The sequence below is a fragment of the Telopea speciosissima genome, chromosome 7, assembly GCF_018873765.1.
Source record: "Telopea speciosissima isolate NSW1024214 ecotype Mountain lineage chromosome 7, Tspe_v1, whole genome shotgun sequence".
NCBI lineage: Eukaryota > Viridiplantae > Streptophyta > Magnoliopsida > Proteales > Proteaceae > Telopea > Telopea speciosissima.
In genome coordinates, this window is record NC_057922.1 from 12,769,079 (window position 1) to 12,787,962 (window position 18,884).

The 18,884-nt window shown below is 39.0% G+C and overlaps 3 protein-coding genes across 4 annotated transcripts; 1 reads left to right on the forward strand and 2 right to left on the reverse strand.

Annotated features, from left to right (window-relative positions):
- Positions 1-1,987: 1,987 nt before the first annotated feature.
- On the reverse strand, positions 1,988-2,416 carry LOC122668245 (WD repeat-containing protein LWD1-like). The gene has a single exon (XM_043864835.1). It carries the CDS (start codon positions 2,414-2,416, stop codon positions 1,988-1,990), a length of 429 nt encoding a protein of 142 aa, XP_043720770.1.
- A 4,859-nt stretch (positions 2,417-7,275) lies between these two features.
- On the forward strand, positions 7,276-8,597 carry LOC122668871 (rust resistance kinase Lr10-like). Its single transcript, XM_043865430.1, has one exon. The coding sequence runs from the start codon at positions 7,355-7,357 to the stop codon at positions 8,474-8,476; it is 1,122 nt and encodes a 373-aa protein (XP_043721365.1). The 5' UTR covers positions 7,276-7,354; the 3' UTR covers positions 8,477-8,597.
- Positions 8,598-9,110: 513 nt separating this feature from the next.
- LOC122668874 lies at positions 9,111-18,613 on the reverse strand. 2 transcript variants are annotated; one of them, XM_043865439.1, is made up of 4 exons: positions 18,134-18,613; positions 17,934-18,031; positions 9,578-9,650; positions 9,111-9,490 (listed from the first exon to the last, which is right to left on the reverse strand). In XM_043865439.1, the coding sequence occupies exons 1-3, from the start codon at positions 18,411-18,413 to the stop codon at positions 9,597-9,599; spliced, it is 432 nt and encodes a 143-aa protein (XP_043721374.1). In that variant the 5' UTR covers positions 18,414-18,613; the 3' UTR covers positions 9,111-9,490; positions 9,578-9,596. The 2 variants fall into 2 exon arrangements, with proteins under 2 accessions (XP_043721374.1, XP_043721373.1); XM_043865438.1 differs by having other exon boundaries at positions 9,578-9,653.
- Positions 18,614-18,884: the final 271 nt, after the last annotated feature.

Sequence of the window (18,884 nt, forward strand, 5' to 3'; positions counted from 1 at the left end):
TGAATTGAGTGTATCAGGTTACGCATTGACTCAATATAATTGTTACAATTTTTTGAGGTATCGTATCAATTAGTATATGCAAATATGATAGGATACTTAAAACTTTGCATTAAACTAAAAAGAATCCTTCAGAGTTCACCATGGTTGTATAGTTTTACAATTCAGCACCTGCCATATGAGTGGGACCATGTGATAGAGTACCAAAATGGACAAAAAAAGTTGCCCAGATAAGGTTTAAGCACAATCAACTGGCCATGGTGGATGACAAAAAAAATAGAAAAAAACTTTTGATAAAGAAATTCCGTGCATAAATAAACATATCATTGTCTCGAATATAGACCTCCATGTTAAAAAGGCAGAAGGTTCTTTGCAAGACCCTCTATATTGCAAAGGTTTCGTGTGAGATCCACCTAATTATGCCACATGGAAGGGTGATGTAGTAGTAAGTAGTTTAAGACTTTCGGATGGAAAAGGCATGGTTAGGTCACAACTCATTGTCCCTGCACTGCTATGGTCGCTCGGGCAGCTGGGCCATAGAGGATCTGTTTCAAACTTAACACCATCTTACTATTCTTCCATGTTGCACTATGCTGTAGACTTCAATTAGTTCCGCCAAAACTTCTACTTTAGTGGAGTTTCATTTTCATCCAAATCCTAGTTTGAATTTACAAGTTTTCTCCCATCGAATCCTGTTCTGTTGTGCACTTGGGACTGAGGGAGCAGAGATAAGAGGAGCAGGGGAGAGAGAGAGAGAGAGAGAGGCAGAGAAAGACGCAAAGGGAAGGGAGTTGCAAGGAGCGGTGGCTTGCAGCGGCAAGTGGTGGAGAGAGAAAAGTTGTAATGGTGATAATAATAAAAAATGCAAAGGATTGGATAAAGGCTCGGTTTCAAAACTGGTCATCGGATTAGAATACACCACGTGTCAGTTTTTAAAGTGGATATTGAAAAGAGCAATTCGGCTCTCCTCCAGCCGTGGCGCGGGAGTTGGAAGATCCAAGCCAGCAAAACAAGAGGTGTTTGAGTCATTTCATAGGTGCCCCTTATTTTTTATGGGCTGGATCCTCCAGCCCCCGCCATGGCTGGAAGAGCAATTAGGCTCTCCTCTAGCCGTAACGGGAGCTGGAGGATCCACCACAGTCAAAAGAGGGGTGTTTGGACAATTTAACTGGCGGCCCTCCCTATTTTGACTAGGCTGGATCCTCCAGCTCTGGCCACGGCCGGAGGAGAGCCAGGTACTGGTAGATGGGAACTTGAGACTTGAGAGGATAAAAAAGCCACTCTATTTACGTTTTTTTAGAAGGAAGGGGATTGGGAATAGGAGGTTGATATTAATAGACCGTGTTATGCGTCTATAAACTTTTATTGGGTTCTTAGATGGGATATTGGCTTAGTTTTTTTTTGGGTAGATAACAAGGCTATTCATTCATGCATGCCCAACGCCAACAGAAAAATTGGATACATAAAAAGATACTAAAAAAATATAGGTAGCATGACCAACAGAAGGTTTGGGTATACAGAACCCAGACCGACGAAGTGGAAAGCGACCCGGTCTCGCATGCCAAAGACTGAGTCATCCAGAGAAGGGGATGGGTGAAAGCCATTGCCCCAGATAAAGCGCTGTCAACACAACAACTGATAAGCTCATGCACTTTCGTGCCAAAAGAAAGGACCCCAAAAGTGTCGAAAAGATCTGCGCCATCATGCCCACACGAGCCGGCACGCTGCAGCGCCGAGAGGAGCTTCGGTGACTGGTGACTGGGTCACAAGATTTGTACAGCGAGAGGGGTAACGGAGCCGGCCATTTCCATGGCGACACCAACTCCAGAACCTAAAAAAGAAAAAGAAGGTGGTGGAACTTGGCACCACCCAAATAAAAAAGAAAAATCTTCCACACAAAACACCTCGGGGTTGCGCACAGCTAGCATTGTCGATACGTCCAACAACTGCAGGGACTGAAACTGCATCAGCATCAGTCACGTCCCCCTGTCTATGAGGCTTCCGCCATCGTATCGCCCAGGTTAAGAGCCCACCCGAAACCATCAGCAGAGATGAAGACGAAGACGCTGACACCGCCTTGGTGGAAGTCGAAGAGCACCCTGACGTGGGCAGTGAGCAGGGGAACCACGACCTTGCGCTTGAAGATCCAGAGAAAACAGAAGGTAACGCTGCTAGAAGGAGAAGGAGATCTTGTATTGTCCATGCACTTGGGCTCAGCATCATTCCAAGCGAACCAGATGCAAAGGAAGATTCCAACGTTGGTCGACAGGGCAAGCTTCTGGCATTCCTTGTCCAGATTGAAGAGATCTGTTGTCGGAGGGTAGTGGTGCTTGAGAGATAGGTTGCGTTTGGACCTGAGCTCGCCGTTGGAGACGTCGTCGGCTTCGGCGTCTTCTTCGCTGGGGGATCTGATGAGCATGGTGAGAAAAATGGAACACGCACTAAGGCGGAGAGTTAAACACACACTGCGGCGGAGAAACTAACAAGCACGGCGGCAGAAAAATAAAATCACGCACTCTGTGGCGATAGGAGAAGAGAAAAGAAAAACCTAACCCTAAAACCCAAGCTATTGATCACTCTCAATAGAAGTAGCGGCAGCAAATCGATTCAGCATCAGTAAAATTAGGAATCAAATCAGAGGCAGCGAGAGCACAAAATCCGCAATCGGCAACCAATACGATTACTCTGAAGACTTTGCGTTGCTTCTTTGATGTCTCTTCTGCTTCGTTTTCTTCGTTCAGTGCTTCAAACAGAGTAGACACAGAGAAAGATTAAATCTTTGATGTCTCTTATCTTAAACATCATGGTGGAGGACCTCCAACCTTGATTCTGCATTGCTTCTTTGATGGGCTTAGTTTAAAAGATATTTTTATTGAAAGCTTATATGGGCCTAAACATAAAACATAGTTTGGGCCTTATTTATACTGTAACTTAAAAGTGTTTTAAGTGAAAGTCTGCATGAGGATTGTATATTGAACCTAAATCCTGGCCCATTTAACCCATCTGGTTCTGACCCAACCCTGAGTGACCCAATTGTTCAATCACCAGACTCTAATAATTAATATTCTCCATAAGGGTAAAATCCCTAACAATTAATAATTTTTTAAATTATTAATTTGAGGCTCATTTATGTGTTTATTCTTTCTTGGCCCACTGGAGGGTTCAGTAAGGTCAGGAAGCTTATGAAAAATAATAAATTATTTTTTTTAGACTTTGATTATTTTCAAAACCTATTTATGACTAGATGACACCCATATACTATGTAAAATTGGACTTGAGAATTTTTATGAACTTGCGAGTTGGACTTGCATTTTTAGGCACTTTAGATGTTATTTTGGGCTTGTAAACTCTAGTTTGCATTAACTAAGAGTTAATTAAATTAAATATGGTTAATAGATTGTTAATTTTCATATTTGTAAATTATGAAGGGCCATATTATTGCATACATGGTGGTTATGGGATTTTAAAATGAGATGTATATTTTAATTTTTAGTCACGAGATGTGATGCATGTGATGTATATTTGTAAACTCCCTATTTATACCCGTACTGAGAAAACAAGTATGATATGAGAACTGACCTTCGAATTTTCACGAGCCATATATTGTTAGAATCATTTTTCAGAATACTATCCAATGATGTGAATATCAGACATAAATTTGACTGGGAGAATAGTTAAAACTATGCTCGAAGTGGAGAACCTGCAAAATAGTAATTTGAATAACAAGTGCCCAAATGGCGTCCTCTTCGCACCAGAGGCTAGATTCGGTCTTAAAATGACAAAACTCTTCTTATTATAAAAGTTCTGAGCAATTTTGGAAAGGTTACATTGTCTAAATTATACCAAGGGCAAAACGATCATTTTTCACCATGATCATCGAGCGAGGTGTAAAACTTAATTCTTCATCATAAAATTTATTGTTTGCAGACTTCGAATTTGGTTCTATTGAATCCCAAGTTAGCTATGTTTACCTCCTTTTGATTTCGATTGATTTGCTTTAGTTTTTCATTTACTTTCTTCATGTAAAATGAGGTATACCGTTATTGTTTTTTTGTTTTTGCCTATAAGAGTGGTGGTAGGCAAAACATGGATTTTACCTGAGGAAGACTCTTTTTTCTTTCGAGAAAATTCACTATTTCTCACACATGGGCTAGATTAAACTTGAGATTAGTTATCAAATATGCATTTTAAATTTTAAATTACTTCCTCAAGCTTCTAGTGCTCCCAAAAATTCTATGTTACTATGGAAGGCTACAACAACAATATGCAAAGAACACAAGAGATTATTGGGGGTAATAATTAAAAGCAGAAATCAAATACACACTCAAGGATTTACTGTTTAGTGAAGAGAGAGACAACGTTCCCTTTTCTTCTAGGGTGATTCTCTGATTCTAGAGAGAGAGAGAGGAATTTTTCCTTTACTTTCTAATTTGACAAGGACCTGTTCTTATGTGATTATTTACCTTGACTAATTATTTACACATCAAGTATGATATAGTCTGGTTGACATATTCCTATCTAACCAAAAAAGAGGGGAAGTTGGGTTGACCTTTGAACACAATTGATAGTTTAAATGATAAGAAAAAGGGGTAATTATTATGAGTATCCTACACTTGGTCTATATTTACTAAAACTACCTTACTTTAAACTTTCGAAGTCGTAGGTATCATTAGATGGAATAATACTAAGGGCACAATATGTAATATGAGGTATAGTTTTCTTACCCAAAAAAAAATATATGAGGTATAGTTTCTTCATGTGCATTTCAATCATTGATGATGTTGGTAGTTTAAATAATCTCACATCAGCTACTAATTAGCCTACAATATAATCCGCGTTTACAGATAATATTAAATAATTAATTTTTGAAAAAAACAAATTAAAATTTTATTATAATAAATTGTTTATTAAAAACATTGCCTTTTTTTTAAGGAAAAAATAATGTTTACAGGTAGTGTAGTTTTTGCACCCAGACTCGAGCGCAAGAAGTTATCGTTCCACCCTGTCCACCCTGTGGAAAATGAAAATCCCATCCACGTTGATGCTTGTGCACACGCTCTCATTGGCCCCCGCATTGATGCAGGGGCTACAAGCCTCGATAGTAATATCTTGCCCTTTTTCTTTATTATGTTTTATATTTTAACTTTGGGTCAACGTTCTCTGTGGAGGAGTGTGGCCCCTGTGGGTGTGTTGGCATCATGGGGGCAGGATTTTTGCCTTTCATGGGGGCGATGTGGTCATTTCGCCTCCCTCTATGTTTGGGTGTTGGCGGTACAGTCCCCCACAAAATTTTTCTCCTTTCATTTTTGTGGACTTTAGCTGGTTTGATAATAAAAAGGCTCATTTTTTTCTTTTCTTCGTGTGTATATAATCAGAAAAAGAATGCTGCTTGGTTGCGTGGCTCCTACACCTAGGCACAGGAACACGCAAAAATACCACTCAGCCCCTGCTAAAATTAAGTCTCTCATTCGTGTTGATACCCCTATGCACTCTCTCATTGGCCCCCCAATGGTGCAGGGGCTACACGACCAAGCAGCGAAATTGAGTTCTCTATCTGGCTATGTAGCGTACGCTGATGAATATGCCATTTAATAGGGTTGAAAGAGAGAGATAGACATAGCGAGGCGCTAGTGTATGTTGCTCAGCCTGACAACGTTCTTGTCATTTCATAGGATGGGAAGAGGGAAATAGACACAAGGAGACGCTAGTGTGCGCTATGCAATCTAATGACATTCTTTCTCCTATAAAATATGGGAAAAAATATCCTAAAAAACAGCATGGCTCCTATGCTCCAACATAAAGGGTTGCAAAATGACAACCCCGCCTGTCATGAAAGGTGGAAATTCCACCCATATTGATGCTTCCAAACACACTCCCATTAGCCTTCGTGCTAGCATAGGGGTCATGCTTTTCAGGGAACCCTCTCCTATATAATATACGGAGGCTCACATTTAGCATTGGAAAAAATTTGCCTCCAAACCGAGCAATGCGAATTTTCCTACTTCCCGTAATCGTGGGCATGGAAATGGAGTTATCCCTTTCCCTTTATGGCTCCACAAATCCCCTAGATTTGCAGAAAATTTTTGTCCTTTATCATCTATCCTATTTGGCAAACCCATGGCCAAGTCCTACATATAGTTGGCCCAAAACGTAAGTCTGAGTCTTGTCCTATTTACAATCCAACAAAATAAGGGTTCTAGTGGAATAGAACAAACTACGTCGAGTCAAGAGCAACATGTCCTTCAAGTCACATGTTGCTTTCTATCGCATCGTTTCAAATGAAATTTTACCATAACACTTCTCTAATTTGGACCGCAAGGAATTGATTCAATATGTGTAATCACACAAACCACAAATCAATTCCAAAAGATTAATTGATTTTTAGGACCGTAGAATGGCGGATATATACAACACACACCACACTCACACACCCGATTTGGGATGAAACCCGCACATCCCTTCTTTTTTCCTATTATATTATATGTAATTTTTTTTTTGATGAAATATATTATATGTAATATTTGGATGAATATGCATTTATCCAGAGAAGTCTCAAGAAAGAATTAAATTTAACCCATACTTTATCGCTTAAATAAGCACAGATTTTGAGCAGTTGCTGATAGATGGGGGTAGCTAGCTAGTCATGTCCATCTTGGGTCAACCAGACCCAGGCCGCCATGTCTGACTGAGCCCACTTCGGACCCTAGGCTAGAAGGTTGACAAAGCACCGTACACATTAGATATGAAGAGCAATTCTTTCCGTGTGTATAACTCTGTTTCTTGAACTTTCTTCAAAATTTCAAAATTGCGTGTTTTGAAAGATTTTTAAACTCTTGAACATTGAACTTTGAACATTAAACTCTCCCCGAGAGCTCTCCATAGACTTATTCCAAAACTAGATCCCCTGTGAAGAGCATGTTACATATATATATAAGACTACAACAACACCTTATTCTCTCTTCATTGCTTCTTCGATCTGGTTCATCATTAGCTTTTCCCTCTCTTCTTCTTCTTGTTTTCTTGTTTTTGAGATAGTGTGCATTAGACTTGGCTCATCCTCCTCTGCTACTTCCTCTTTGATATTTTTGTCATCAATCTACCCCTACAAAGAGATGTCTTTCAATAATTTGACTACAGGGGTCATGGCTGCTATTATAGGTAAGCTATATTACTTTCTTGGTTTCATTAGAAATTCCTGCTCTTAAGCATTCTTTCTATTTATCATTATCTGTAAGTAATATACTTCTTTCTATTTTCTTATTTTTCTTTTGCAGTTACTGCAGTTGTTGGTGGTATTGCAACCATCGCAACAGTAATTGTAGTCATTAGATACTTGAACAAGGCTACAAAAGGGGCTATGCCACCATATGCCCATATCGAAATCGGCAGGAAACCTGTCTCGAATACCACACCACCGGATTTCTCTGTTCTTCCAGACCCACAAATTGAAGCAACAATGAAGAGATTTTTCAGTAACATTGCTAAGGAGAAGCCAATCCCTTTTTCACCTCAAGAGTTGTCTGGTTTCAGTCAGAATTACAAAACAAGATTGGGATCCGGCGGCTTTGGTATTGTCTATAAAGGAGAGCTCCCAAATGGGGTGCCAGTGGCAATCAAGGTCCTTAACAAAGCTTCAGACAAGCAAGCTAAAGAGCAGTTCATGGCAGAAGTAAGCACAATTGGAAGAACATACCATGTCAATTTGGTTAGACTCTATGGGTTCTGTTATGATTCCACAGTGCAAGCTCTTGTCTATGAGTACATGGACAAGGGGTCACTTGATGGTATATTGTTCGACAAGAACCAGAGAATGGAATGGGAAAAGCTGCATGAAATAGCAATTGGAACAGCAAAAGGGATTGCATACTTACATGAAGAGTGTCAGCAAAGAATAATTCACTACGATATAAAGCCAGGGAATGTCCTCCTTGATGCAGAACTATTTCCCAAGGTTGCAGATTTTGGATTGGCTAAGCTTTCTAATAGAGATAGTAGCCATATAACCATGACAGATTGTAGAGGGACACCGGGTTATGCTGCACCGGAGCTGTACATGCCATACCCAGTAACCCATAAATGTGATGTCTATAGCTTTGGTATGCTTCTGTTTGAAATTCTAGGAAGGAGAAAGAACCACAATTCTAATCTAAGTGAGCCTGAGAATTGGCTACCAAGGTGGACATGGGAGATGTTTGAGAAAGGGAAGCTAAGTGAACTGTTGGAAATTTTGGGGATTGAAGAGGAACATAGAGAGAAGGCAGAGAGGATGTCAATGGTGGCTTTGTGGTGTGTTCAATACTTGCCAGATTCAAGACCTCTTATGAGCAATGTGGTGAGGATGTTGGAGGGAGGAACTGAAATGAAGACTCCTCCAAACCCATTTCAACATCTGGTGTCTACCACTCCAAATTTTAGTCTGAGCATTTGTAGCTCAGACTATTCTGTCTCAAAAGAAGAACCATCTTCTACCACAGCTTAAGGGCATGTTCAATCAATTCTCATTACATAGAACTAAACTTGACTATGTAATTCCACTTTTGTTGATTTGCTTTTTGAGATCATTTATTATTGTTTATACTCTGTAATAGATTGTAAATCTTCAAATTTCATTTGTATCGAGGCAAATTTTATTTCAATAAGTAGGTAGTCCATTTATTGGAAATTTGAACTCGTAGCAATTTTACAACAAAGAGAGTTAATTTGACATTCCCTCCCAATTTTGGTTTGGGCATTTTTTTTCCTTTGTTGGCTTTTCTTTTTAGATTTTAAATTTTCTTGTTTCATGTAATATATCATGAGGCCTTACAAGTTGCAATCATCATTAAGTAATAAACTAATTTTTCAAACCAATCAAACTTATATAAATGTCAGTATAAAGCTTAAAAAATTGTTTGAAGAACTGAGAATAAAGAGTAATAGCTCCTGTAGTGACCCCCGAGAGTTATTTGAGATCAGTTGCAAACAGTAAGCCAGATTTCCAGGTCTAATTGTTTGAAACTTTCATACCACCTTCAATGGTAGTAATAGAACTGTTCCCTTAAATAAAACAACTGGGCGTATCCCGTCTCAATAGTCAATTCCTGAAATAAGAAAGCTCCAGCGACCATGCTGGGTAAAGAAACAAAAGAAGACACTTTATGCTTAATGAAGACAAGGGCCTAAACATTTTCTCTTGCAGGAGCTATATAGAATAATTTAACAAGCATTCCATATTCACAGATGTCTTCGGGAAATCTCAATATTATATATACTGGGTGATGCTTAGCACAAAAGAAGACCATCTGGAATTTGATGGCTGACACCTCAGAGCCTAGTAGACACACCATACCCTGTTGGCTGATGCAGTATAAGAGATGGAGGAATTACAACAACGAACACCCGGGTGTTTGGTAGAAGATCCGTTGAGGGTGTCCAAAGAAAACTGCCGTCATTTTGTCCTTACATATGTCATAAATATGATTAAGTTGTGAAGAGCCTCTACAACATCACAGTGCTGCATACCCACAAAATTTCAAGTTCAGAAATCATGATAACTTCGTCCTGTCTTATTACTACTCCTGAATGTTAAAAGAAATATTACCTGTCCCAAGAGCATCATGTTACACAGTCTGACCTTTGCTCGCAAGATCTTTTGGTTTTGCATCTTCCTTCCCCTGCTGTCAACAAATTTTAGTGGCTTAACCAAGGCATGAATTGAAGTTGTGGCTTAGTAACGATGTCCAATCACCGACAAGAGTCAAATCAAAAGAGACCAGGATAAATTCGTAAAAACCAATAAACAAGAGATGATTTCACCAAAGCAAGAAAGGCAGACTGCAAGATCACACTGCTTGGGTATAAATTCTTGGTCCCTTGGAATAGTGTAAAATGCTGAAGGGCAGTGTGACCACCTTGAATCATGCAATGTATTTAGTTAACAATAATCATCCATGCTTTTATGAACATTTGTGATTGAGATAATATTGTCCAACCAAGAACCACCGTATAGATGCATAACCAATTAGCAATTTAGCATGCATATATAATAAGTTAAGAACCCAAAAAGCTAAGAAATTCACATGATTGGCAAAGTAAATCTCCATGCAACAAAAACCCATTTTCTTATGGAGGCTGTAGATGGCAATTTCATCTTGTCAAACAAACTGGTAACGCATCAGTAATTATTTTAATTGTCTCTATCATCTAGAACCAACCATTGTACATTCAAGACTCCAAAACGAAGTCATAGGCACCATTTTCTATAAATCTATAATTCTGTTTATACAATTTCCATGCATAAATAAATGTCTGTGTATGAAAAATGTAAGCAGGGGATGTTACAGCCAAGCAGGATCTCTGAACATTGGTACAAAGTCACGACAGCATATATGCAACCTAAGCATGAAAGAATCATAAGGGGGAAAAGTGGAAAACTAGGTTAATAGAGAATCCAGCAGACCAATTACCATGTAGATTTTGTATTTTCTTTATTTATCCCACTCTATGAGCTTAAATAGAGTAGAATGGCAAGGCAGTTCACGTAACTAAACCCTCCCCCCCCCCCCTCCCCCAAGGAGTTGGTATAAGGCTTAGTTGAGCAGTGCAGACAACTCATGTCTCACAAAAGTGAGATTATCTCAGGAAACTGCAACTTCAAATCATTAATGATTTATTCAAACATCTATCCAAAACTCGAGTGCTACAAGCTTAATTTTCAGGACACATTTTCTCAATCTGGCTAATCAACATGCCTAAGCAAGAATTGTTGTTTTATTTTTGAAAAGTTGATTTTTTTATTAATAATTAGCAAGTATCCTGAACTGCCTCTGCATCAAGTTTCTCACTTGAAAATCCATCATACACCATCTGCCACTACTAGGCCTGACAGAAACTCATTCTCTTTATTATACCTTCAAGGCTTTGTCTCAAGTTTGATTGGCCCAGGGCCAATTTGGTCATAGTATCTCACCGTATCTTATTTCCCCCACTTAAACCTATATGTTACCCTTTGTTAATTCTTTCGTAACCTTCCCTTCCTTCAAGAGTCAAAGATTTTTCTTACATAATCAATTTGATTATCTGGGTCCCATATAGGTAGGGTGTGACTTTTTTCTCTGTCCTACAGTACAAACCTAGTCTAAAGTTGGCTGCTTAAACCATTCTGCAGAGCTTTATAGCCCTTCCAGCAAATGCTTCAGTTGGTATTTATTACATAATAAGATGATGTAGACAATTTGTTCACATGAAGGCCAACTAAGATTGCCACAACCAAAGACACACAGCATGGCAGATTTTAACCCATCAAGGTCTTATCTATGTGGCTTGTGGGCAACACAGGCAACACCTGCAGCATATAAAAATGCAAAAATCTACTCCATACGAAAAAGCATGTTATCCAGATATGAACCTTATATTAGCTCTACAATTGCACCTTTCATGTAAGTGGCGAATGCAAGGGATGACCATACATACCAAAAAGTACACCAGCCAGCAGAAATCCCAATGAAAAATTTAAATTTATATGCATATGAAATTAAAATTGACAATGAGTGACTATGCATTCAGACACTAACTTCTGTGGTTGTCCAGCCCTCAGTATTTACTGAAGGCAAAGATTTAACAAACTTGCCTGCACGGGACACCTAGGCCATATGTGGAGGATTATCTCTCCAATCCAACTATCGGGTACGTAATCACCCTCTAGATTGGCCATCTGATAAATTAGGCCCCACATCAATAAAATGACAACCAAATAATCAATATTTCCCTTGAATTTTCATCCATCAAAATTAAACCTAACTGTACTATGTTGAATTTTCAACAAAGGTTTATAAATTACAAGATAGGTAGACAAAACCGAGGGCCGAATCAAGGCTTAGAGGGGGGGGATCATCAGCCATGCAACCATGTACTTTGTGTTGGGCAGGCAACGGATGCATTGAAAGTACAAGCATGATATATTCACATAGAGTAGGCATCCAACTTCACAATAGGTTCTAATTCTTATGTAGTGGTGGGGGTTCCCACTACATAACATGATATTGATTATCGCATGTTATATTTGATCCCATGTTAAATACATGGATGAATCTTAGGATAGACTAAGAACTTGCCAAATATGCCATGGTAAATGGATTGGATCCACCTTCAAATGGCTCTGACTTGACAAATTAACTAGACAACCAACATGAAAAAATGCTCCACCCTTTCTTTCAGATGTTCATTTCAACCGATTCAAGAAACCCTTATACTGGTAACTTAGTTTGTAATAGAAAGTAACCAAATTTCAGTAAGAGTAAGAATTGCCAATTCCCTCGAGACTAATGGCATGGGTAGCTCATTGCTACATGCTAACTCAACTACAATCTAGATTTGGTGCACAAGTAGGCCCCACCCTCCCTTATTCATGTGTTAAGTTTCATCCCAAACAATTTCACATGTAACAGAACAAAGCAATGAAAAGTTGACGTTTAAAAAACCATTGAAAATTTGAAAATACTTCAAGGAAAATCAAATACATGATGAGTCACACAAGTAAAATAACCTTTGAATTTTTGCAAGTAGTCAATCCAATGGGTACCTTTATATTTAACAACTCAAATTTGACTATATCAGCCCTCCATATGGTCTGGTCAAAATCAAAATTCTACTAAATTGACTACAACCAATTTTTTTAAAATACAAATATTTTTTAATGTACTAATAAAATGCATTTTATCACACTACATGTTCAAAATTAGGAAAAAGATGTCCAAATGCATGGCAAACAGAAGGGCCTACAATAGTGTATCACATTTTCTGCCACGTGGACTCATCATTTGGTCATTTACCCATAAGAGTCATGAGAAATGCCCCAAATAGGCCACATGTCAAATTTGGTGGCTCATCATGTATCGGGTTATATCCCTTGTCATTTCAATGGCACTTGTTCTAAAAGAGTTTACTATTGCAAACAATTTTGAAAGCATTATTCTAACACATGGCAATGTCAGATTGGGTTGACAATCAACCCACGATTAGATGATTACATGGACAACATGTCCACAAAGTTTGGAGGCCAACAAACACTCTCATGATGCAGAAAAACAAAAAAAAACAAAAAAAATTCCATATCACATCCTACAACATGTAAGAGCATGATCCAACTTCCTAATTTTTTTTGCCACATGGCAGTGTTTGTTGGCCTCCAAATTTTGTGAATATGTTGTCCACATCATCATCTAATCATGGGTTAATTTTCAATCCAATCTGACATTTCCACATGTCAAAATAAAGCTTTGAAAATTGTTCAATTCAATCAACTCCTATTTGAAAAATAAAAGTGCAAAAAATTGAAAAACAAGTGGTGAACCCCATATATGGTGGGTCAAACTGTTGACTTACGCCACATAGTTGACATGTGGCTTATACAAGGATTCTCAATCTATCCGATGTTAGAAGCAAAAAATGAGCCAAGCAATTGAAGTTTTGTAACAGCCAGGATCATGTCTCCCCTCCCCCTCCCCCCTTTTTATAAGTTTAAAATATATGAAATATACAATGAGGGAAGCAGGGGCATATGTCTGACTTTCAAAACAGTGTAGTCCTTACTTGTTATGGTCTACTCTCGCACTATATATCCCAATGTGGGTTTGTTAAAAATGGCGGATGGGGAATGGCAAGAACCTCACCTCCTTCCCCCTACAAGGCCCATGGTGAATGGGTGATTCTTCCCCTAACAAAGGAAAAGTTAAAATAACTGTGACAGACCGCCCTTGTCACTTACCTTCTTTCATCACCTATAAGGGGCATAATAAATGGTAATTACAAAATTCATCAAGATCAATCATCTTCTTAAACTTAACATGGTAGTAGCCTAATTGAGCCACATGGAAGTGTCCTCTAACCAATTCAAATTATTAGATAGATAGGATATCCTATGGATTAATTGTAAGCAATTTTTTATTTATATCAATTATATGACCAACTATGTATTAGACTTTTCGGCTTTTCGCCTTGTATTTTCAATTGTGAAATTGATTTTCAAAAATTTAAACTTCTAAATGATTTCTCTTGCTACATTGTGGATGTATATTTCTATGAAATTTGAACACATGAACAAATAAGAGTGGGACCTATTTGTGCACCAATTCTAAGTTCCAGTTTAACTAGCACATGATAGATGACTATTCATCCTACCAACCATGTAGAACTTGCAACTCTACGAACGTTGAGTTATTTATTATGACAATGAGATAACTTTTGTTGTTTTGTCGATGGTGGAATGTTTTGTTATTATTCAAATGAACACAAACATGGTTGGACCATTGTTCACATTGCATTAGTCGATTAATTTGTCAGCAAAGACCCATCTAGAGCTAAATCCAACAAAATAATTATCATGCATTCGGCGATTTTAAGTTCCTACTTTATTGTGGGACTCCCTCGTGCATAGTGATGGGGACCCATTGTGTAGCACTTGAGTTATGGGAGCGATATCAAGTATAAAGAAATTGGATAACTACCATAGGTAAATGCATTAGTACTTGAGTTAGAGGGACTTCAATGTATCCATTCGTCTTCCCCCTCCACCTCCCCCATAAAATAAATATCCTGACTTCGACCCTAACACTAATGCAGACAAAGTGTCCACAAAATTTCTGCCACCAAGCTGCAACATGGCAGATACTTAGGGCCATGTAGACAAGCTTATCTTGGCAGGTCATGAAAGGAAAAACAGTCCTTTATTGTACTACCATAGCTTATCCTTAGAGACTCTCAAGAAATTTGTTAAAGAAAGACCCTCCAACTATTAAACCATGTATGAGCATTTTAACACTCTATGCATGCATATATGCATATAAAACTATTAACATTGCATATATGTTAATGTGTTATTATATGTACAAGTTACTACAAGCAAAAAAAATTTTTAAAAAAAAAGGCGTACCCAGTGCACAAGGCTCCCGCCACTGCGGGGTCCGGGGAACTACAAGCAAAAATCAACTAAGATAAAATTCTCAAGATTCACAAGATAGAAATAAACTAAATTCCAAGCATGTTTTCTAGATAGCCCTTTGGAATAATCATCCAACTGTATTAGGCTGGTAAACATATCTATGCATCCTTCCCCAAGGGGAAAAAATAAATAAACAATTAACATAATAACTTCTTCGTATTTTATAAAAAAAATATATAGAAAGCTTAGGAGATTGACTATGAGAGCATATCCAGAAACAACTTGCCCTCCACCTTCTATCCATCAATTGACTTCACCTTAATGCAATTGATAAGGTATTGGGGAGTCTAGCTGATCAACATTCAACATCTAGGAATGCTTTAACCACATTCATCCAAAACCATATTCATTGCCCACTGAGGCTCCTGATAAAATACCAATGACTGTTCTGCCACATATACGCATCCTCCAACTCCTCTCCCCCCCCCCCCCCCAACCCAACCACAGAAAAATAAAAGAGAAGTAATAATGGCACATACTGCATATATCTGTCACTCAAACATATTAGAATGTCTCCCAAATACACCCAACATGGACAAAACATCCTCCACTGCATCAATGTGCTCACTCAAATGAGCAAGATGCCATATAAGGTTTCAAAATCCATATGGTGGTCATAATGATATCATTAAATCCACAACCAACTTGACAGTCCCATAGCAAAATTTAAGGGTTACGAACAATATTTAGTCTGTGAAGTTCCCTTTCCCCAACCATCGCAGTGAAAGTATTTACGGAGGCAAAAACCATGATGTCCAATAAAGAGATTTGAAGGTTAGCTAATAAAACAAATTGCACGAGGTGGTCAAAAGAGCTACAAGGCACGACTGCAGCAGAATAGGATCTGATTTCATAGGATACCCCGCCCACAGATAGAGTTAATGCCTACCAAAGAAAAGACGAGTGAAACCAACTGACAATCAAAATGAGAAACAAGACAACTATTGTCAACAGACTCACCACAGACAAGAAACAGAGACTGGTAACATAATAATCTGCTCAGCCCTTCAAAAGGATGAAAGGAAGCAGATAGAATCTAACAGTACAAATACACATAAAATTGGACTGATTAAATGGTCAATTCTTCTTAGGAGAGAAATTAATCAAATCAGGCTAAAAGAGTTCCAGACAACAAAAATCAAAAGCACTCAAACTTACACACTACTAGAATTAAATACACCTCAACCATGGATTCAGGAATCGGGATTGGATTAGGTGAATTGCCCGATTTGAATCGTAATCAGCATCACCCGATCCTGATTCCTAGCAATTCTTCATTGCCTCTTTTGGATTGGCCAACTGATTAAATCTTCCTCTTCTGGCCGGAAAGAGTGATAGGTGGAGAGAGAGGAACAGGAGAGAGATTCACACCTGTTGGATCGAGCCATTCCGGCAACCCACCACCACTTGAAGAAAGCACGAATTGCATCCCATTAAGCTCTGCAATCCGATGGAGCTGTGACAAAGGGCAGGCTAGAACAGTTGCAGAGGGAGAACGAACAGTCTTCTGAAGACAAGAAGGCTCTACAAGTTATCTCGACACGGGCGAACATGCGGTTGGGCTGGAGACACAGGTCTCTCACCTCCAGCACGATCTCATCTCCTTGATGAATGATGACATAGCGATGAGAGGGCAGAACTGCAGAGAGGGGTGCACAGGGTACAACGGCTGATGGATGAGTGCCAGTGGATCACAGATGATGCAGTGGCAGAGGGGGTCGTGGGGATGGCACATCAGCTGAGCAGATACTGGCAGGGGAACCAGATCTGTGCAATCTGGCAGCGCAGGTATCTCTTTGAAACAGAAACCAATAGCAGCAGAGGAGCTCACGAGAGATAGGGGGTTGCAGGAGATGAGGGAGGAAACTCTGGGAACTACAGGAGAAGCAGACACTAGGAAGGAAGGGGAGGGAGGGAGAGAGAGAACAGGGAAGTTGCAAAGAACAGAGGGGATGGAGGAACTAAGGAAGTAGAAGACATTTTTTAGCCGATCCATCCTCAATTGGAAGAAACTGAACAATTCCAGTCTATTTCATTCCCAATTCCAAACACTGTAACCTTGACCTCAATCTTTTCATGAACTCAAAAGATACTAGCAAATAGTTAACCATACACTAGCATTTTTGGTCATTTCAGTCTTCAATAGAACATCCCAACAGCACCATTCAGTACAGCAGACATCTGGACCAAAAGCAGAAGTTCCCAGGCTAGACAGTTGAATGGTTTAGGATGAATGGGCAACCCGACTTTTCAAACATCATTTTGGTTCAAGATACCACTGAATGGCAGATCAACCCAATAGTAACAACAAATACCAGGGAACCCAACCTTGCCGGTTCCAAGAAAGAAAAATCTACTGAACCTTGGACAGAATTATCTCACTAGGTAGACGATTGCGTTGGGGGGAGAGGGGGTGGATCTGATATTTTGTCTACCAGATGAGCATCAGCATATGTTTCAATGAATGGCCATAAATTATGATCTTTCAAGAAAAAACTATCTGGTCCAGTCTATAGTCGTGGATAGGTGTTCCTACTGCAAGAAAATGTGAAGAGAAGAAAACACAAGACCACTTCAAAGGCCCTCCACTACGTTCCCTAAACAAAGTTATAGCAGCTACAAAAACGGTTAATAGCCCAAAGGAGCAATTCACTATGCCAGGCCGGAAATTTTGTATTTTGAAACTTTTTTTTGCTAAAAGTTTACAAAATAAAAAAGGAAAATGGATAGAAAACGACAAGTTATTGCTTAATGTAATTCCAATCGCCCATTCACTTCAAAGAATAGTAAACCCCGCAAATCTTACAACCAAATCCGTCATGAAAGTTTAAAGGAAAAAAAAAAGCAAGCAATTTCGAGAGACTGCAATTCAACCTGGGAACAGGAAATCAGATCCGAAACTAAAACCAACCATTCAAAAGCATTATTGAGGACAAAATTTGCAGTGAATCAAACTCACCATTCCCCTGCTTTCATAATAATCATTCAACGCCCACTGATACCTCGAATGATTCAATCCAAACCAATCGGCCAAATGCTCATCCAAGCTCGAATGCGCTGCAACAAAACCCAAAACCCTCAAAAAAAAAAAAGTTACAAATGGTAAAGATCCAAGTCATACAACAAGAAGTAAACCCTACAAAAACGCCAAAAAGATACCCTTCTGAACTTTAGCAACAGCATTCCAGAAGATCCCAAACACAGACGAATTAGACGATGCAGGCTTCTCGAACTGCTGCGGGGGAGGCTGAACAGGAGGAGGAGCAACAACCTTCTTCGGAGACTCAATCTTCAGTGAAGACTCCGACTTTGGCGTTACCGAAGCAGCTCTTTCAGTAACTTTCGGTCCTTTCGGAGTCGCAGGAGGAGTTATGAACACTGTGTATCTCCCAGCTTTACCGATCACCGGAAGTGGAGTAGATTCTTTGGTGATTGCCATTATCGAAGCTAATCAGAATTTTGGAACCAAATGTAGGAATGCACAGTAAGAAACCAACCACAAAACCAATTAAAGATTAAGAATTAGATTCCATAAAAAAGAGGGTTTTGAAGAAAAAGAAGAAAGTGGGTTTTGTGTGAATAGAACATTAGGGCATCTTTAAGTTCAGAGACACCACGAGAGAGTGAAAAGAGTGAGCTTTGAAGGCATTTTTAAGCCTCTCCACAGTCCACACAGAGTATCCCAATAACCCAATCCCAAAGCTCTCTCTCAATCTAAAGATCTTTGTTTTTCTCTGCAATTTCTAGCTATATAGAGAGGTGTTATTGACCTTGAATTTAGTTATAATTACAAATGATGCCATCCAAATAAGTGTTTCAGACTTTAGTTTTTCACTTCTACAGTTGTTCCCGAATCCCGACAGCTCACAGTATAACGCTTAGACCACTTGACTTTGGTCGGGAGTATTGA